Source organism: Astatotilapia calliptera, chromosome 20 (assembly GCF_900246225.1).
Source record: "Astatotilapia calliptera chromosome 20, fAstCal1.2, whole genome shotgun sequence".
Taxonomy (NCBI): domain Eukaryota; kingdom Metazoa; phylum Chordata; class Actinopteri; order Cichliformes; family Cichlidae; genus Astatotilapia; species Astatotilapia calliptera.
In genome coordinates, this window is record NC_039321.1 from 12,824,549 (window position 1) to 12,845,853 (window position 21,305).

The 21,305-nt window shown below is 42.3% G+C and overlaps 1 protein-coding gene across 3 annotated transcripts in view; it reads right to left on the minus strand.

Annotated features, from left to right (window-relative positions):
- Positions 1-21,305, minus strand: part of vps13d (vacuolar protein sorting 13 homolog D) — a 76,789-nt gene that overhangs the window by 22,143 nt on the left and 33,341 nt on the right. For 2 of the 3 annotated variants that reach the window (XM_026154742.1, XM_026154741.1), the window contains exons 30-55: positions 17,502-17,726; positions 17,117-17,415; positions 15,013-15,146; positions 13,903-14,058; positions 12,474-12,660; positions 11,841-11,915; positions 11,553-11,753; positions 11,102-11,191; positions 9,530-9,670; positions 9,305-9,430; positions 8,764-8,838; positions 7,178-7,280; positions 6,769-6,921; positions 6,254-6,389; positions 6,077-6,124; positions 5,472-5,622; positions 5,077-5,293; positions 4,742-4,992; positions 4,464-4,655; positions 4,244-4,370; positions 3,980-4,122; positions 3,483-3,613; positions 2,909-3,084; positions 930-1,053; positions 241-476; positions 55-157 (exon numbers count right to left, since the gene is read on the minus strand). In XM_026154742.1, the coding sequence (XP_026010527.1) occupies positions 55-157; positions 241-476; positions 930-1,053; positions 2,909-3,084; positions 3,483-3,613; positions 3,980-4,122; positions 4,244-4,370; positions 4,464-4,655; positions 4,742-4,992; positions 5,077-5,293; positions 5,472-5,622; positions 6,077-6,124; positions 6,254-6,389; positions 6,769-6,921; positions 7,178-7,280; positions 8,764-8,838; positions 9,305-9,430; positions 9,530-9,670; positions 11,102-11,191; positions 11,553-11,753; positions 11,841-11,915; positions 12,474-12,660; positions 13,903-14,058; positions 15,013-15,146; positions 17,117-17,415; positions 17,502-17,726 (4,000 nt within the window). The remainder of the gene's footprint in view (positions 1-54; positions 158-240; positions 477-929; positions 1,054-2,908; positions 3,085-3,482; positions 3,614-3,979; positions 4,123-4,243; positions 4,371-4,463; positions 4,656-4,741; positions 4,993-5,076; positions 5,294-5,471; positions 5,623-6,076; positions 6,125-6,253; positions 6,390-6,768; positions 6,922-7,177; positions 7,281-8,763; positions 8,839-9,304; positions 9,431-9,529; positions 9,671-11,101; positions 11,192-11,552; positions 11,754-11,840; positions 11,916-12,473; positions 12,661-13,902; positions 14,059-15,012; positions 15,147-17,116; positions 17,416-17,501; positions 17,727-21,305) is intronic. The other variant, XM_026154743.1, reaches the window with a different exon arrangement.

Sequence of the window (21,305 nt, forward strand, 5' to 3'; positions counted from 1 at the left end):
AATCAGTGCATTCTGTTTTACATTTTACAATGTATAACCTAACAAATATACTACCTTCTTCCTCAGGATGACCCTCTGAGTCTTAGTGTCCACATCTAGAACCAGTTCAGCACAGCTCACCAAACACTTCTTCCCAACAAGTCGTCTCTCGACAATCCTGCAGATACAAAATTAACCTTTGAACTTTAAAAAAAAGGAAAACAAAGAAAATGATGTCCTTTTTAATTCCTTCAGCCATACTGTGAGAAAGTGTGCGTGGCTGCGATGTAGATGAAGTTCTCATAGTAGAGTTTGTTGTATTCTCGGAAGAAGTTCATGTCAGCTGTGACCTCAGAAGATCCAGCTCCCTTCACAGTGAGTATGAGGCATGGGGGCAATGTAGGCTCATCACATGCGTAGTCTAGCACTGCGCCTGGCTTCACCTCAGTGTGCAGCTGCATGTCAACTACACCATGCTGCCAGAATCGAATAGGCACCTGCAACAATTAAAACAAAGGAGTTTATTCTAACAATTTACCTCATGCTCCATTTGTCTTTCATTTTTACTGAAGACGTGTAACAGATAATAAAGCCAACCCAGACACTTTTGCATGTGAAGGACACAAAAAGATAAGAAATAACAAATAACCAGACCATAACTGCTATGGATCTCAAAAAAAGATTCTGAATTCCTCTCAGAACAACACCCCCCAAGTTGCAAATTAATAATAAGACCCTTTGTCTCTGGTATACTATCCATTACAGGAGGTAGAGCAGGTCGTTTAACACAAAGCACATCAAAGTATCCTTGGGCAAGTTACTGAACCCTTGGTTTACCTAATGTGTGAGAGTGTGCATGAACGTTAGACAAAAGCACTTGTTGTCCAGTGTTTTGAGTACAGGCGTTGTTTATCTGACTAACACAGTAGCACCTGACAGTTAGGACCAACCTCAGAGGTGTTGTCAATGCGGAAAGGAGGAGGCAGCTGGTCAGTGTCAGTAAAGGAGATCTGGTAGGTGGCTCCCTTGAGGGTGATCTCTGTCCGTAGGAAGAAACAATTCCCCAGTGTGTCCCTTTTTAAAATAAGATACAAATAAAATCAAATAAATACATAAAATATTGTGAAATGTGTTTCTGTTTGTCTGTCTGTAACACCTGCTCCCCAGTATCCTTCTCTGTCTCAATCACCCTCTCATGTCCTCCTTCACTACATTTGTGAATCATCTCTGAGGTTTCCTCCTGCCTGGCAGCTCCATCTTCAAACTCTTTGTCTTATGTATCCACCATCTCTCAGTTGCCCATGTGCAAACCATCTCTCTAACTTGCACTCAGCTCTACACACCACCCTTGTTCTTGAAAATTGATACCAGCGCATTTCTTTCAATTTCCAAGATTGTGTTAAACAATCTGAGTAAAACATCCACTGTCCTTTTTTCCGAGACATCTTCCTACCTGTGCAGGTATTTACACGAACCACTTTTCTACTCTTCATAGCCAAACTCACTTTTTCATTAAAAATCCTCTTCATTATTCACTAACTATTCCCCATCCCTCCTCCCGTAGATGTCTTTCTGAAAGCGCTGTAACTAAGTTTAAGAATATAATCCACCCACTGTTATCATCTTCAATGCCCTGTACCAACACAGAGCAGAGCAGCTACCTGAACACTACTCCAACAGAGGTGGATAGTAATTTTGCATCCTCACTACGTATGACTCTGGATACTGTAACTCCTCTGGAATATAGAGCCTCAAATCAGAAGTACCTGACTCCGTGGTATAATTCTCAAACACATAGCCTAAAGCAGATGACTCATAAGCTTGAGAGGAAATGGCGTGTCACAAATTTAGAAAATCATCATTTAGCCTGGAGAAATAGTGTGTTGCTTTATAAAAATAAATAAATAAACAAAATTAAATTTTAAAAAGCGTCCCCCCGTTAAGCTACAACATCTTTCTATTCTTCACTGATTGAAGAAAATAAGAACAACCCCAGGTTTCTCTTCAGCACTGTAGCCAGGCTGACAAAAAGTCAGAGCTCTGTTGAGCCAACCATCCCTTTAACGTTAACTAGTAATGACTTCATGAACTTCTTCACAAATAAAATGTTAACCATTAGAGAAAAAATTACTCATAATCATCTCACAGATGTAATATTATCTACAGCTACTTTTAGTACCATTGATATTAATTTAGACTCTTTTCTCCAATTGATCTTTCTGAGTTAGCATCAGTAATTACTTCCTCCAAACCATCAATGTGTCTTTTAGACCCCACAAAACTACTACTTCCTACAAAACTGCTAAAAGATGTCCTGCCATTAATTAACCATGGGTTCCTCAGTTTCAGCCAATGTGGCAACTTGTACATGGAAGAATGGAAAAACAGGGCTTTGTTATCCTACCCTGGTCATTGTCATTGTCTCAGGTATGTGGATGACACCTGGGTGAAAATCAGATCTCAAGATTTAAGAGATTTTATCCATAAAATATTCTCTCAGATTATTAGAGAAACAAAATTCATGAGAATTTTTTTTACAGCCAGTAACAAGATTGCTTTCAATGCAACATTCGATACCCCTCATCAAGTGACAGATGGAGCTGTTTATCATGAATTTGTCTGCCATGACCTGACCTAATCAAGTCATAGCAGACACAGATGAGAGAGGGACATGGAAATCAAATAATCCAGACTACACATATGCATAGCAATTCCACAGTAGTATATCATTCCAGCTTTTGAATTTTTTGTTTAGAGGCCACGCTACACATAAATAGAAATGGCACATTCTTTAAATAACTGCATGTGAATTTCATCAAGCTGGCTGCTGAGTGGGGAAACGTGCTCCTAGAGGGACTTTGGCATCACGGAAAGACAACATGGACATTTGCTAAAAGATTAATGTGTCTTCATACAGTAGGTAGCTCACCTCATATTTACATGAAAAGACTTGGGTTTGTTAACCTCAAAACCTCCTGACCATGTGCAATTGGGGATGTCCATGAAGCGCACACATAGCAGTTGGTCATAATCATTTCGTGGCCAGTGAAAGACAACGCTGGAGCCTGGCAGGGTGGAGATGTAACCATCCGGGTTGGCCGTACCCTAGGACACACATGAATATTTGTTGTTATGGGAATACTGGTTCCCTGGAATCACTTTATTACTTTATTTATCTTTAATTATTTACTTAGTTACCAACCAGCAAAGCAAAAAGAAGCACTGTTTTAGTCTTTGGGCCTGAAAAGTAAAAGTCCAGAGTGACAGGGATGTCAAGGCTGAACCTGGTTGGTTTGTTTGTTTGGTTTGTTTATGTAGGGACAGGATATGGACAGTTTTTTTTCCTGTTTGCGTATCGTATCTTTGCAGGTCAGAGTAAAGAAGTAGACAGGGAATGATAGAGAGGAGTATGAAACAAAGATCACTCTAAGCTGCCACTACTCTAAAACACCTGTGCAAAATAAATAAAAAATAAAATAAGTATTATCCAGAGTTTCTTTCACCTTTCCTCTTGCAAATTCTCTCTGAGCAAAGGCCAGTTTGTGTGTAGATCGGTTGTCCAGCAGGTAGCGTGGGGCAAAGGTTACGATGTGTGTGTCTCTATAGCGTCCTTTTCCTTTGCGCACACTGATACCTGTGTTAGTGAGACAGGGAACAGTTAATGAACTGACATTATATTTTGGGGTAGTGAGAAGAGAGTGCTGTAACAGGCGACATTTAGGAACAGGAGAAAGATCCTTGTTGCACAGAACTATAGAATCAGGGCAAAAGGCCACTATTTACAAGGCACAAAATAACTCAAAACTGATCAAAAAAATGAGGGAGAATACTAAGAAAATAATTAGAGAAAAAATATTAACTCATCTAAAATGTAACCATGAATTTGTTGCATCAGTACTGACAGCAAATCATCCAGAGAGGTCACGAACACACTATGATAAAATCTGCCGGACATCATTCAATCATTCAGCTCACACCGATTGTGAATAGACCAACTTGCCTATGTTGTAAATGAGGCCAGGCCTGTTTCCATGTTGGATCACTTTGACTGCTCTGACTCCACTTCCTCCATCCAGGGAGAAGCCTTGACACCAGCCAGGAATTCCATCTGGATGGATCCCTTTACCAATCCGCATTGTACACCTGGGATCATTATAGATGGGGAAATAAATAGAAAGTAAGGATGAAGGAATCAAATTCTATACCTGCTGGGTAGAACTTGAGGCTTACTGTGGAATCCCTGTTGTTTATGGCACACACTTACATGGCAGGCTGTTCCTTGTCGGTGTAGCAGAAGAGTAACGGGCTGAGGCTACGGGCCAGCTCGTGCTCCTCAAACTGGCCTGCTGCATCAGTCTTGGTATTGTCCTGACGGAAAATTAATGGCAGACCTGAGGGATAAAACCGGCTTTAGAGAACAGAAGCTTCCGGGAAAATGTTTGCTTTTAATAATCAGAGTAACTATTGCGTTCAGAAAACATTACCAGTCTTGTTGATAAGCCAGTAGGGGGCAGAAATCAAGATTTTTAATGCTCCTTGTGCTCGTAAAATGATGCGAATGGTGAGACAAAGAAGACGTTTGTTGGTGTCATACAGCCGCATGCGCACTACATAGTTCTGAGTTCCCGGAGGAATCAGCAGCTCTTTACACACAGGGAAGTTCTCCAGCAGGACTCCTAAAGAACGATGCACATCATCAACATGGAGACTGAGAATACAAGTTTATGACATAAACACCAGCTGATGTTTGGCTAATGCTCACCCAGCTCCATGTTCTGTGAGGTGTCAGCAGCATGGAGCACAGCCTCTTTTCCCGGCTTCAATGAGCCTTTAATGGACATTCCTTTAATGTAGTAGCTGATGTCACAGGGCAGCAAATTGGCCAGCACCATGGTAGGCAGAAGGTAGATCGTGTGCCCTGGCTGTCGATAGATTTGCTTTGTACTGCCAGAAACGTATTTGTTGGCAGGCTGCTGGTCTGGGTAGTTCTCCTTTTTTATGACCACGCAAAACCTGCAAGACAGGAAGAAACATTAAGAATGGTATTGAGCGCAGGCGAGACAAGAAGAAAGAGCAAAAACATCTGACCAGATCTACCTGAAGTTGAGCTTGAGGCTGTCATCAAAGTCTGCTGACTGACACTCCCTCTTACTGCTGCTGATCTCTCCAGGCCGCTCCACCGTGGTCCAGTGGATAGGAACCTTACAGAAGAACAAGCCCAGGCCTTTAGGCCGAGACTGCAGCCGCCAGGAGGTCAAGTGGAGGGGGACTGCCAAGGCCTGGCCAGGCAGAATTGGAGGCAACACTACTGGTTCTGTCAAAACACACGCACACACAAATAGAAGGATTTGACAGAAGACAAGAAAATAACATAGAATAACCCAAACTACATACAATAAAACATAATTAAAAATAGGATAAATCAGTGGTTGATTGGATAGTTGATAAAATAAATGACCCTACAGTAGATGGGAAATTGAGCAGCGTCTTACTGTCAGGCGCGGAGGGGCTATCCAGTCTGACCTCCATAGGAACATCCAGTTGGTTCTTGACCATGAGGGCAGAGCGGACTGTGACCACCTTCCTGGCACTGCCCTCCATTGTGATGGAGAAGACCACTCTCACAGGAGGCAGGGCAGAGAACTGAGGAGCCATTAAGTATGAGGTGTATTATTAGCAACAGTCACGTCAAAGTCGTCCATCTCTTCACACTCAGAGTCTCTTAACTTCTGAGAACAGCTTAGAACCTTTGTAATTACTTTGACAAATGCAGCGAAGTTTGTCTTCAGCTTCTTTGTCCTTTTAACTCCAATGAACTTCATTTTTTTTTATTTGTAGTATTAGATCATAATCAACAATATACAAGGTACATTATACTAGATCATCCTTTGTCATGTATTATACTGGGCTGCTATTTGTTGCCAGTCATTTGAAAACTGTGAAAAACCTGACTAGACTAAAGACTGACAGAGCTGTTCACAGTCTGATTTCCTGCTGCGTAACAAGCATTACGCTGTTACTGTAGCTTTAGAGTCTCTTCAAAATGCTTGCCTTCTCTGCTGTTCACTAATCTGGAAACAAGATGTGGCATACTTACGTAAACGTGTGGGTGGATAATGTTGGTCCTGCTGATAGGGCTGCCGACCTGTGGGAAAGTAAAGGAGCAAAAAATATTTAAGATGAGAAAAAAAGGAACAACAAAAAAACATCCAACCCTAGAAGGCAGAAAACCTTAGCATTACTAATATGAATTCTGTTTTTGAGTTGCGCTCACAGTGTTGGAAGAGCTGCTCCTGTCTGGAGCTGCATAACGAAAGAAAATGCCCACTTTGTCCACAGACACCGGCTTCACTTGCTCCCATCCACATACACGAACCAGCAGCTGGTGCAGTTTCAGCTCATGAGTGTGTCTGTATTGAAAAAGGCAGTGATACACAGTAAGGGTGCGTAGCTCTATAGAGATGAACCATCTAAAAATATGAGCTGCATCGTGTTGGAGCTCATTTACCTCAACCAAATTGCTATTCACCCTGTTAATGTACTGATAATTTTCTTTTGATTAAAAAGGCAAATGTGAAATGCTTTACACTAACCAAATATCATTCAGATTCTTCTTGCATATCATCATTTGAGCAAAGTAGACAGCTTCTTAACAACATCTTAATTTCAGACAGCTGCTTATTAATAGCACAGTTAAGCTGCTGTGTTATCACAAATAATCAAACCGGGAGGAATAAAGATTAAGACAGTCAACAGAGTCACTGGATGCAACGTGAAGCCGAGCAGTACCGATGACGGAGTTTCTCATGGGCTTCAAACTCAAAGGGAATCTCCTCCCCAGGCAGCACCTCTCTCCACTGGCTCACATTGTGGCTGTCATCAGATCCTGAACTGTGGACATCAGAAATGGAGTCTGCACTACTGCTGTGGGAGAGTGCTACCCTGTGGGAAACATGTAAAGAGCTTCAGGTACTTGTCTATTCTTTGTGGCTGAGGCAATTCTTTGCTGTGTAAATTCATGCTTCATTAGATACAAATTAAACCCAAACGGAGAAAGTTGTGGTGTTAGCAAACTGATGCACTCAGCATTAACAGAACTGTCAGAGTACAGTCAGTGTTCACTTGTTGGCAGTTTATTTCTATGAAACATGGTGTTTCTGCAGATTGTATGCATTAAGATCGTTATGGTTACACCTACCTGGTGGGTGTTGTAGTCATAGTGGCAAACCACATAGTACATCCAGTATGGTTGCGTAGAGCATAGGGGACAAAGGGCTGCCTCTTCTTAGACAACTTGACATCTGACAGAAACAGAATTAAAAACAGAGTTTGTGTATATACATATACACAGACAGATAGAAAGATAGATATTCAGATGGGTTACTGGAACAAGAAGGTCTAAGTGGATGACGGATGAGAATAGGGAGCAGAAAGGATAACAATAAAATTAAATATATATAAATAAAACACATAGAACTAATAATGGTTCATCCTAATACCAACTGCAGTATTATTTTGAATCCCTCAGTAATGTTTGTAGCGCTGCTGAGCAGATAGAGCTAGACTTAAATGGGTTTATTTTTTGGTTAAGAACTCTAAATGCAGACATTTAGACACATTTTTTCCATTCCAAGTCATTTCTATTTTTTTGTATGCATGTTGTTTGTATGGTTGAGTACTATAACAGTATTAACAATTAATGATCAACGGCCAAAAGGAGTGATGTGTGCAAGCAAGAGAGTTTTACATCCAGAACAGGTTTTAGCAGTTCATCCACAACCAGAGACTGAAATGCACCAAGTATTGCATTTCACTTGGTATCAAAAAACTTAACAATACTCACTTAGAAGCTGGAAACATCACATTTTTTATTTAAAAGCTTTAGGTAACAGACATGAGGAGAAATGAGAGTGAGAGAGAATGAACAGATGGAGCGGCTCTGCTGTAAGTCGGCTTCTTGGTTATTCTTGTCTGTAGTTTGGCATTTTTAATACTGATATCAGACATAATTTATAGAGTACGATCATTTTGGTGCTAGTCAGAATCTGACTGAGCCTAGTATAATAAGGGAACACACAACAAACTGTGATGCAGTGATAAGAAGATTCAAACCCATCGGCCAGCTTTGCAAAATTTGCATGTTCTGTGTTGTTTGGTTACGACAGCTTTTCCCCACAGTCCAAAGACACTGTGTTGGGTTAACTGGTGACTCTGAATTGCCTGCAGCTGCGAATGTGATTCTGCCTGTCAGTGTTAGCTCTGTAATAGACCGGGGACCTGTCCAAGGTGCACCCTGCCTCTTGCCCTATGACTGGGATAGGCTCAAGTAGTTAAGAAAACGAATGGACAGATCAATGGATGAAGTGAGGCTATCCAACAGAAGTCATTTTGTTCTCACTTCTAAACAACTTGTGGCAATTTTGAGCAAAAACAGTTTGGGTTTAGTAGCTAAAATAGATTCCCAGCACGAAGCAGGTGCCAGTGAAATCATGGCGATGCTGACATCAGGTCAGCTACAATTCAGCTTCACAGGTTTAGTACAAGTACTAACGCGAATTGCAAGTACTGAAATAAAGAGACTACTCAGAAGAACAAAAGGTCTGCAGAGCTTAGGAAAAAGCTGGCTTTGTGTACCAGTGGAAACACATGGGGTATGTGGTTCCTAAAAGAGACAGGCATGCAAAACAAGAACCTCACCAGCACTCCAATAGTTAAAAAAAAATCCCTAACTGTGGTACTGATGCTACTGAGGAAGCTGAGTGGGTGGCTTAATCTGAACTGTACCTCTGGAATGAATCTGCTGCTCGAGGCAAGTCAAGCTGGCTGTGCTCCTAGTTCTAAGGTGAGCAAGAGGCGCACCTGATAGTAGAGACAGATAGTTGAAACAGAGACACATGCAGAGGGAACACACAAGAGGGTTAGTGTTATCCTTCAAACAAGAACACCAGCAATGCACTGAAAATCATCTCTCGACCAACACCCAGCTTCTAAACTAGGATAACAGGCGGGCTTCTGTTTTCTTACCCTGGCAACAATCTTACATAGTACTGTCTGAGCTGACAATACAAATAAAAACGGTTCAAAGAACACAATGTAACTGTTCATTCAGCTTTACAAAGTTACAAGACTGGAGATGTCATGCAGCTTGTCGTGCAGTGTTAGCATTGTACTGATAATGACACCTGAGTGCTGATGACACCTGAAACGGCCACTTTACCATTCAGGTGATTTTCAGGCGATTTCAGGTTTTTGGATTTTCTCTTTTACGCATTAAAAAAAAAAAGCTCTAGAGTCCATTAGGTGTTACCGATTTGCTGTAACTTACTTTGCCCAAAGCTGGGTGGATCAACTGAAGAGCCTATCCAGGGCATAGGGGGCGACGTCTGGGGGGGCTGGTCCTCCTCATTACAGTAGTCAGCTATCCAGGAGCTCTTGGTGGTGGTGTATTGTTCTGAAAAGGCCAGACATACACATGAGCCACAGGTCTGCCATGTGGGACAATTTTAACAATGTAACTGGAAACACTGTGTGAAAGTCCCTCCTTACTTACCCAGCAGGACAGACGTGATGTTGATGTCCAGTCTCTGCTTGGCTCGAATCCCCATCTTAAGACGTGGAGGATGGAGACGACCGGCGGCCTGCTGCTGCCACGAAAGGATGCAGGGCCAGGGCTCAATAAAGGGCTCCCAGCCTGGCACGCAGACAGAGATCAACTTAGCAAAACACTGTGCAGTATGCAGTATCATGGTAGTATTAATTTCTTATTATTTTTTAGAGCTAAATACTGCCTGAACTGAAGCTCCTATTTCTGCTTATCTAGCATTATGTCAAAGTTTATAGCAACTCTTGGCTCTCTATATTCTTCTGTTATACCTTTCTACTATAAGGTTGGACTGTCTGTGGAAGTCGCTTCTCTCATCTCGGGAACAATGTTAAAGTCAAGCCCTTGCTCCTCGATAAATGGATGATTGGGTGAATGAATGTTTTTCTCTCATTTACACAATATAATTCACAAATCCTGGTTTTGCATTCAGAGCATTCTGTTGTCAGTAACGTGCCCATTTTAAAGAGCTGCTTAAAACAAGCAGCCAGAAGGAATCTGAGTTTCTCAGATCAGAGAGGAGGATGAGCTTTGATGGTTGTAGCTCTATACCTTTAGAACTCCACCCTAATGGACTCTTGGGTCCTCCACTAGGCCTCAGTCCCCCCCTGTGAGCAAAGTGTGCAGTGACAAGAGAAGAGGCCTGGCCTGCCTACAGGGGCTGCACTTGACATGACTCACTTTGTTGATCGTGGTGCACATGATTCTGTTATACAAACCTGCTGACAACATGAAAATGAAGAGCCGTTGTTTTTCTAATGGCTGTAAAATAAGTAAACACGAGTTTCACACTAGGGCTGCCACGATTAGTCGACTAGTCACGATTATGTCGATTATCAAAATCGTCGACGACTGATTTAATAGTCGACGCGTCGTTTGAAGCTTTGTAAGGTCACAAAAGACGCAGGAATAAGTAGTGGGATTTAAGAGCGTAATAACGGACTGAAACAGAAGATGGCAGCACTGCATGTACAAGGATGCCAGCTGCCGTTAAACCCCGAAGAAGAAGAAGCAGCTCTGTCCCAGAATTCATAGCGCAGCCCAGCTCAGTTTCCAACAATGGTGGCAGCTAGTTAGTTTTAATATTACTCTTATTATACTTTCTGGGTCACAAAATAAACGTTTAACATATTTTCAGGCGAGAATGTAACTGTATAAACCTCAAGTATCTGTTCAGTTTATCAAGACACCACATATTTTCAAAAGCGCTCCGACGTTTTCGGAGACGTCTGTTACCCACTAGCTTGATAGCTAGCTGGCGGCAAGGCTCTGTCTGAGATTGAGAGATAGATTCTCTCAATCTATCTAGAGAGAGATCGATTGAGGTCACCTTGTTCTGAACTCTGTTGTGAAACATCCTAATACATTTTACAATGCCATTAAAACTCTTGTCAAACTCTGAAAATAACAGTCTACTGAGACACTACTTTTGATTAATCTGCATAAACATAAAAACACAGATGTAGGAAACAAAGAATGTTCACCATATTGTGTAAACATGCAGTAAGTAAATCCTATTACCTGACAGCTCTCTGTTGTAGTAGTCTCCAGACAGAGTGAAGCTAGCGTTGCCTTCATGGATGGAACCAATGCGCTGCAGCACGTAAAGTCCTTTAATGACAAAGACTCTGAGATCAGGCTGAGAAACAGGTGGATGCTGTTCATTGGATTTAGTGAAGGTGCTTACCTGTTTCATCTTATGCTTAAGGTCTAAAATTTCTAATACTAAAGTATTTTCTCCAATAACATAAAAGAAGCGCTTTCAATTTTGTTGTCCAACATTATTTGGAACACAAGCAGCCCATGTTAGTGGGCACGAGAACAGTAACTTCTAAGTGAATCTAATAAATGGCTTTGCTCAGCAGCAGTTGCTGAGGTAAGATTAAAATGTGCCACTTGAGCTTAAACTACTGGATGCTGACTAATCAATTTTAAATGTCTTTGGTAACAACCATTATTTAGAGAGACTTACTGGAAAAGGTTAGTTCTGCCAGCGGAATGTCACAGTCCAGGCAGTCATCGATGAAACAGATGCAGATGCTATCAGCCTTCACCTCCACTCCTGACAAAGGAGCCGAGTGGCTGCTGGTCCCAGAGCTAGCCCTGGCTCGATGATGACCTGCTATATTCTCAGCATTCTCCAGCAGCCATGTTGCAGCTTGATCCAGCTGACCTGATGGACAAATAATTGGATTTTTAGGAAGGTTTGCACAGATTGTTAAGCATTTCATCTACTTCCAGTTTTAATAGTCTCACTCACCTTTACAGTGGATCAGGGCTGTTTTGCAGTCCTCCTTCCTGAAACCAAGGTCTTCTAAGTGGGTTAGCTGACCCTCTGAGGGAAACATATTTTAGAGGAATAACAGCATATAATCAGTAATCAGTGCAACTAAAAATACAATCTAAAAAGTCAGGAATGAGGTAATAATGTAAAAAATTATGTGTATACATGCACACTGATCCAAGGAGCTTGAAAAGAAAAGCGTGTGGATTTCTTTAAGTTTCCTTGAATACGTTTCACCTCTCATCAGAGAAGTTTCTTCAGTTCTAATAGCAACTGGTGGAGAGTTCCAGTCTTAACGCCCACTCACATCCTGGGCCATTTGACCTCAGGAAATCACATGATAGGGTGGGGCTAGGTTTCACAGTGGGTTCACCCAAAACCTTGGCTGATTGTGACCCACACAAGTTTTCTCACCTTGGCTTAGTGTGATTAAGCAGAGGATCAATAGGGGCTCCTTGACCCTCTTGGGGGACACTCCCATAGGGCTTAAAATCTGGGACTCTCCTCCATTTGACCTTAGAACTGATGAAGCTTGTCAGATGAAATGTCTTCAAGAAACTTAAATGCATTATGTTGATCTATGAAGACTTAAAAATCTGTACAGCATACCTATAAGGGACTCAGTCTTCTGCCTGAAGATGTCTTTGGGTGCAGGGCTGGCTCCTTTGGTGGGGGGAGCAGTGGTGTCAGAGACATGAGGCAGTGGGGCACTGGCAGTAGGGAGAGACTTGGTGATGGCCAAGAAGAGCTGTATGTCGTTGTAGGACAGACGGATGTCTAGAGCTGGAAACTGAATCTGCCAGAAAATCAGATCCAAAGCTAACTTGGTAATCCATAATGTTACATTCTGTGAAGAAATACTGGGAAATACTCCATATCTGCTTTCAAAGCTCTTTTTAACGTATGTCTTCTAACTTCAACTATTTTATGACAAAACTAAAACCTCAATCGTAGGACAAGTCTTTACCAGCCATGCTCAGCGTCACTGATATTTTTTTCACAAACTTATGTAGTTACTAGTTGAAGCTATCAAACATTAACAAAAATATAAACAATGAATGGAAATGATATGTGAATTAAATTTTATTGATGTTAGGGAAAATGTTCTAAAACACTTCTTCAGTAAAGACTCAGAGAAGAGAAACACACAGAACTTCTTGCTAGCAAGGGCAGCCTCCACTCTAAGAGACTCCAGTGAGAGAACTGCCCCGGTCTTTATTTATACTCCATTGAGCGTATGTGTGTGTGGTGTGTGGTGTGTGTGTGTGTGTGTGTGTGTGTGTGTGTGTGTGTGTGTGTGTTGATCAAAGGGTCATATAACATGAAAGCACAAAAGGTACATCCTTGGTCATAAAGAGGGTAGTCTCCCCCACCCTAGATGGCACGGTGAGGAAGTCCAGCAGTTAAAGCACTTAGACTAAAGCAAACATAGCTACGTTAAAACAATAAAACAAGGTACGACCTCTCCCATGCTCCCAGGATGTGGGGGTGAACCAAGCCTGCTAAAAATCACACATCCTGTCACTACCAAATAACTACAAACAGCATCCTACCATAAGCAAACTTATATCACTAAAAGATTATACTGACTACTAAATACAATTTTCCATTGACAATTGACATAGAGGCAGCAAAGGTTGAGTTGAGATTAAGGAAATTGTCCAAAAATACAGTACAGCTAGCTTCATGTGCATTTCGAGTTACCAGCTTTAATCACCAAGTGTCATCATTATTCCAAAGCCATTGTCATTAAAGTTGAATCTTGCCCATTTCTATGCACTAACAGGCAGCCTGGACAACAAGGCTTTCTTAACTCATTCACTGCCATTGACGTCTATAGCCGTCAATGGCAGTGAATGAGTCAATGGGTTTAACTCATTCACTGCCAATGGCTGGCAGTGAATGAGTTAATAATCTTCGGGGCGTCCTGCCAATGTAATGCAATATCTTATCCTATGTCTCTTTTGAAAATATGTTGAACTTGCAAGTAACTCCCAACCTTAGTTTACTGTACATAGGTTGATTGTAAACCTCTAACCTCCAGCAGCGGTGGGATGTCCTCTACATTGAAGGCGTCCAACAGACCTGAACTGCTTTGGTATGTGGGGCTCCCACACAGCTCCAGCTGGATATTGACCGGGTCGATGATGGAGAGTGCAGTTTCCTGCTCGCTGCCCAGCCGACATGAGAACACCTGGTGTCACAAAATTCGTCAGAATCAAAGGAGTTGAAGTTGATAGCAGTTTTCATATGCTAACCTACTCACTCATCCAAGTTACTTCTGCAGTTTCAGCTGAATGCTGGTTTCCTCATTCTTATAAACAGAACATTTGTACAGGGTGGGCCATTTATATGGATAAACCGTAATAACATGGGAATGGTTGGTGATATTAAAGTCCTATTTGTGGCACATTAGTATATGTGAGGGGGCAAACTCCTCAAGATGAGTGGCGACCATGGTGGCTATTTAGAAGTCGGCCATCTTGGATACAACTTTTGCTTTTTCAATAGGAAGAGGGCCATGTGACACATCAAACTTATTGGTAATGTCACAAGAAAAACAATGGTGTGCTTGGTTTCAACGTAACTTTATTCTTTCATGAGTTATTTACAAGTTTCTCTTTGTTCACAGCCATTGACATGTCCAAGAGGAGCGGATCGAAATTGTGTTGATATCTGGTGACCGCAGTAACCGGGTCATTGCAGCAGATTTCAATGGAAGACACCGTACGAGACCACCCATCTCCCATGCTACAGTTAGCAAACTGCTTGCTAAGTTTCGTGAAACTGGTTCAGTGTTGGATTTGCCAAAATGTGGACACAAGAAAATCGGCCCCTCTGGCCAACACCAGTAGGCGGTAGGGTAAAGTGTCTTGCCCAAGGACACAACGACCAGGACAGAGAGCCCGGGGATCGAACCGGCGACCTTCCAGTTACAGATACGCTTCCCACCCCCCTGACCCACGGTCGCCCCACTTCTCCCACTGAAGGCGCTACATCCAGATGAACTTTTTGGTAGAGCCATAATACTAATACCACAATTAGATCATTTAATGAGTTTTAATTTTTAAACATCATCTCTTTGAACTGAATAAAAGAACTGTGATAAATGAGCAGCAGTACAACAACTAGCAGTCTCAGCTGTCACCTCTATTCCTGCCAGGCTGCCAGAGAAGGGTCGGTCCAGCAGACGGGGTTTGTAGGTAAGGACAGTGGTGCCCTTTAAAATGATGGCATTGGTATCCAGGCAGGACGAATCCTCCACAACCACAAACTCTGTTCCTGTAAATCAAATGGCAAATATTTAAAATGGCAAACTCAGTAAAATATGCAGGTCAGGTATTTTAGGATAACCCAAAATATTTCTAAGCCCTGGCATAATTTACAAATGCAGGAGATGAAATGCTACACAAATATATTTTTCTTCAGTGAGATTTAAGTTATTATGTGACTTTTTTTTAAACTATAAATGTAAAAAAAAAAAAAAAAGGTTTTAGTTGTCTGACCAGTGACTGCCCGATGTGCAAGTCCTGTTTTTTTAACACTATGCAAAATAATTGTTAACAACATAGCATTCTAAAATGGGAGTGTATACAGCAACTAAGTTGTGCATGAAGATTGTGAGAGAAATACAGCACGTCATGTAAAGGAGATGGGGTATACAGCTGATTTTGTAAGTTTTCCCTCTAACAAAGAAATGATCAGCCTATAATTTTAATGGCAGGTTTATTTGAACAGTGAGAGACAGGACAATAACCAAAAAATCCAGAAAAATGCATTTCAAAAAAGTTAAAAATTAATTTGCATCTTCATGAAGGAAATAAATATTTGATCCCTTTGCAAAACGTGGTTTAGTACTTCGTAGCAAAACCTGTTTTGGTAACTGCAGAAGTCATACGTGTCTTGTCGTTGGACACAAGTTTTGCACATACCTCAGGGGGGATTTTGTCCCACTCCTCTTTGCAGATCCTCTCCAACTCATCGATGTTTCATGGCTAATGTTTGGCAACTCTAACCTTCAGCTCCCTCCACAGCTTTTCTCTGGGATTGGAGACTGACTAGGCCACTCCAAGACCTTAATATGCTTCTTCTTGAGCCAATGCTTTGTTGCCTTGGTCGTGTGTTTTGGATCATTGTTATGCTGGAATAACCGCCCACGGCCCATTATCAGTACCCTGGCTAAAGGAAGGTGATTATCACCCCATCCATCCTCCCTTTGATGTGATGCAGTTGTTCTGTCCCTTTGGCAGAAAAACACCCCAAAGCATGTTTCTACCTCCATGTTTGATGGAGTTCCTTCCGAGTAGTTCTGGCCTTCCGAGTAGTTCTGGCCTGATTCCTCACAGTTCTTATTTTATAAACTCCACGAGGTGAGATCTTGTGTGGAGCTCCAGACCGAGGGAAACTGGCAGTTATTTTATGATTCTTCCATATGCGAATAATCGCACCAACTGTTGTCACCTTCTTACCCAGCTGCTTGGTGATGGTCTTGTAGTCCATTCCAGCCTTGTGTAGGTCAACAATCTTGTCCCTGATATCCATGGAAAACTCTTTGGTCTTGGCCATGGTGCAGGTCGATTGATTGCTTCTACGGACAGCTGTCTTTTATACAGGTAACAAGCTGAGAAGGCTCCAAATGTCAGCTTGTTACCTGTATAAAATATAAATGGGAGCCAGAAATCTTGCTGATTGATGGGGGATCAAATACTTATTTCCTTCAAAATACAAATTAATTTACAACTTTTTTTAAAATGCATTTTTCTGGATTTCTTTTTCTCTCACAGTTCAAATAAACCTATCATTGAAATGACAGACTGGCCATTTCTTTACTGGTGGGCAAACTTACAAAATCAGTAGGGGTTCAAATAATTTCTCCCCTGACTGTGAGAGACCAAGCAATCTTTTCCCAATATGTCACAAGCACTAAAGGACAGTCTTATGAAGTAGTTAGCTCCATATAATGAGTGGAGGAAAATCAATCACTTTTCATTGCAGTTCTTTTCATTTGTAGATGCAGTGAAAATACAACTGCTGAATGGAAGTATTTCTGAATTCATTAAAAAATAAAACTATCTTTAAAAAAAACAACAAACTTGTTCCTGTTAGACTGCTAGTAGCATTAGTTACAGTACTGTGTGTAGCCACTGTAATCTGAAGTTTAAGCTACATTTTGGTGTGCCAACAACCACACTTTGACTACTTTTCAATATAAGAGCACACACAGTTTTCTTTCTTTGTTCTTCATGTCTGACCTGTGACGTTGATCTTGATCTCAAGGCAGCGCTCCTGGGTGACCGACACTGTGGACCTCTTGGTGACTACCCCACTCTTGACTGTCTTTGGCATAACAGTTCCTATTGTACTGGCCATGGTACAGGAACCTGAATCTGTGCTAGTGTTACTAGGCCAGCGCTGATGATGTTTGGCATCACTGGGTATCTTCTCAGTCGGCTTCTGCAGGAAGTCCTGTACCAGCTGGACCCAGTCAAAGATGAGAAAGACCCTGAGGTTGTTGAGGACCACTGTGAAGCTGGAAGACTCACGTGTGGATCTGTAGAAAGGGAGATCATAATGTAAGTGACTAACATTATCTAGAATGTCCACTTCTTCCAGTTCAAAGATGTTCTCCAGTGTTACCTATAATGCAGTTCAAGCTGTAAGGATGCCCGGTTGGTGCCTGTTTTGGATGCCTGGAGAATGCAATCAAATACATTGTGCCTTGCCCCATCATCTTCACCGGCTCTTTTATTTAACCCGGTGTATCGAGTGTCATATGCCAGCAGGGAATGAGACACCAGGTTGACAGACTTGGATCCATTAGCGAGACTCTCAAAGAGCAGCTTTGATTTAAGGAAGTCGAACCTTTGCAAGAAAAATAAAAACAAAAGGGTGAAATGGAATAGTTTCAGACTCCCCTGTAAAAAAAATTAACAATTTAAATCCCTCGAACACCACCACAGTTTTTCATCCATCGAATATTAGATGACCAAACCCAAGTTGCAACTTTTAGCTGATGTTTCTAGGAAATCAAAGAAGACATATAGCTTCTGTTTCTTCTTGGTGCACAAACTAAAATGATACCAAATGATTTAAAATTCTCTGGAGAAGTTTGGCTATGATGCACAGTGCCACGTTTGGAGAAAACCAAATACAGCATATCAACACACCTCATGCCAACTGTTAGCTTAATGCTAGAGCGGTGATGGGCTACATTGCAGCCACTTGCAGTCACTAAGTATGGAGACCATGAACAATCTGTGCACATATCTCAAGCACTGTCCACCATAATGGACATGATAAAAGCACCAGTTGCTAGGGAAAAATGTCTATTCCCCCACAGGCTGGCAGAGGTTTTTGGAGGTTTCTGGCTTTTGGTAGGTGACCTTGAATGCAAAGAAGGTACTGTACCAGAAAAGCGCCAAGTGTTTGATTTGATTGCTAGCAGACTGCCACAGTTGCCGGTAGCTTTTTATGTTTGTCTGCAAACTACGAGTTAAGCAGTAGTACATCTTGAGAAAGAGTGACGCAAACCAGAGATTAAGAAGATTGATCTCAAAATAAAAGTTGTGCCTTTGTGCTGCAGCCAACATGGTTCCTTAGGCACAGCATTTACTCTGAAGACAAACAGTCTCCATTTCCAGTTTGAGGCACCCTTAGTTTCACTTCCGCTCAGAGAGTAACTGGCCAGCCTGCATGAACTGTGTAACTGAGGTTACACAGGCTTAGAGAATGTGGGTTCACTTGATCCCACATTGTCACGTGTCCAAAATGGCAAACAAACGAACCTCAGTACCAAAAATTCTAGGGCCAAATGTGAGGCCTCGTCTGACACAGATAAAAGCTTGAATTAAACCGGGTCATCCATCAGGATAATGGTCCCAAGCACAGCAGGAAATCTACAGTTGGTAAAATAAATGTTTAACCACTCATCGATATTCGAAGTAAATATATGTCTAAAGGTGCTATTAACATGAATTTCTTGACGGCAAGATGGCGTCGTAGCGCGAACACCCGTCTCGCTGTGCTCCGGTGAGGTCCCCCGATTATCCGTCTAAAATACGTGTTCACCTGGTGAAACGTTACAAATGTGCGTGGGAGTAACTCTATAATGAGTCTGGACGACTATTTTTCTAAAATGCCTAACGTCAGGTCTAAGAAAAAGACAGCTCCGGTTGTGCAAGCTAGCGACATTGTGGGTCCTATGGCGGCTGAGCCTGAAGAAGCTAACGCCAGCGACACAGAAATCTCCGCTGACGCTGAGGAAACTGGGAGTGATATCGACCCGAATATCCTTGCGGCTCTGAGTAAGATAACTGACAGCATTACAACTTTATTGGATGTTAAAGTTGATACTGTGCTGGCTGCAATCCGTGAACAGACGTCTCGGATCCAGGCTCTGGCGACACGGGTGGGAGACGCCGAGATACGGATTTCAGGCGTGGAAGACACGGCAGGTGTATTGCAGGCGAAAGTGGCTCGACTCGAAAAACAAGTAACTGACATGGCAGACCACATGGACGATTTAGAGAACCGCAGCCGCAGATGTAACCTTCGCCTGGTCGGGCTTCCCGAGGGCACGGAGGGAAATGATGTTGTCGCCTTCATGGAGTCATGGCTCCCCTCCTATCTCGAGCTCACAACTAAAAATGGGAAGATCAAACTAGACCGCGCTCACCGCTCTCTAGCACCGAGGCCGGGCCCCAGCCAGCGCGCCAGACCCATCATTATGAAGCTTCACAACTTTGCTGATAAACAACGTGTGATGGCCGCAGCTCGGCGCCTGGCTACGCAGCCGAACCAACCAACAAGTCGGATCAAAGTCTCCTTCTTTAATGATTATTCAGCGGCGGTAGCCAAGAAACGCAAGGCTTTCGACGAGGTGAAAAGCTGCCTGAGGAAGAAGAATGTGGATTATGCGCTTCTTTACCCCGCCACACTGAGGCTGTTTGCCAACGGCAAGGAGAAGAGATTTAACACACCGGAGGCAGCTGCGTCCTACGCGGACTCGCTGCCCTGAATCCCCGTAACCACCGGAGTACTCCTTTTCTTCACACTATGCCTTAATTAACCGGTGTGAGTACTTGCCGAATCTAGGCGTATATGACTCTTTTTTTTCGTCCTCGCTGCTTATATGTGACCAGGTGAAATCTCCCACCCCTTCGGGCACCGGACGGACTGTGTTTTCGTCTATGGGTAGGCGTGAGTTACGCGCGTGCAATGCCCCTCGGCTTTCCCGACGGGCAGGAGGAGATTGGTTTTTCCCTACATGTTTAGTAGGGCTGTTGCCAAATCACTGTTCTTTGAATGTTCAGTCACACAGCTCTTTCATGCCTTTTTTATTTTTATTTTATTTATTTATTTTTTCAACCAGGGTGTGGTGAACCCTTTGGCTCAATATGCTTTGTGTGATACATGAATAAGTCTAATAATGAGTAGGCTGCGAATATGCACCTGGAATGTACGAGGGGTTCACAGCCCTATTAAGAGGAGGAAGATATTTACTTGTCTAAGAAAGGACGGTGTAGATGTTGCTATGTTACAAGAGACACATCTTGATAATAATGAACACTTGAAGTTGCAACAAGGATTATATGGACAAGTGTTTTTTTCATCCTTCACTACAAGAAGTAGAGGAGTGGCAGTGTTGATTAGGAAAAATGTACCTTTTGTAGTAACTGATTGCGTTAAGGATCTGAAGGGCCGCTACGTGATAGTCAAAGGGATTTTGCAAGGCCAAAATATCTTATTACTGAATGTTTATTTTCCACCTGCCCACCCAACTACCTTTCTTACCAAAATGTTTCTGGAATTAGCCCCATTTCTTCCTAACTCTACCGTTATTATTGGTGGTGATTTCAACTTAATGTTAAATCCGCTTATGGACAGATTTCCACACAGCATTGCAACTCCTTCTCCTCAGGCCAAAGCGCTTCATGCTCTATGCAACGAGTTTGGACTTGTGGATGCTTGGAGATATACTCACCCCTCCGATAAGCAATACACATTTTTTTCGGCTCCGCATAGGTCCCAGACTAGAATTGATTACTTTTTTCTCCCGAAAACTGACTTAGGTTCAGTAGTATCGTGCGACATAACAAGTATAATCATCTCAGATCACGCTAGGGTAATCATGGATCTCGATCTTAAAGCTGCGCTTCATAGGTCCCGCCACTGGAGGCTTAATACCATTATTCTTAAGGATGAGGAATTTACCTCTCACTTCTCTGCAGAATTTAAAGCGTTTTTGGATATCAACACCCCCTCAGCTACTACTGCCTCTGTTTTGTGGGAAACATGCAAAGCTTATGCGAGGGGCCTAATTATTTCGTATTCTGCGACAAAGAAGCGACAACGGATGGAGGAACAAAAATCTTTAGAGAGCGAATTGATGGATAAGGAGAAAACGTATATTGCCTCCCCATCACCACCATTATGGCAAGA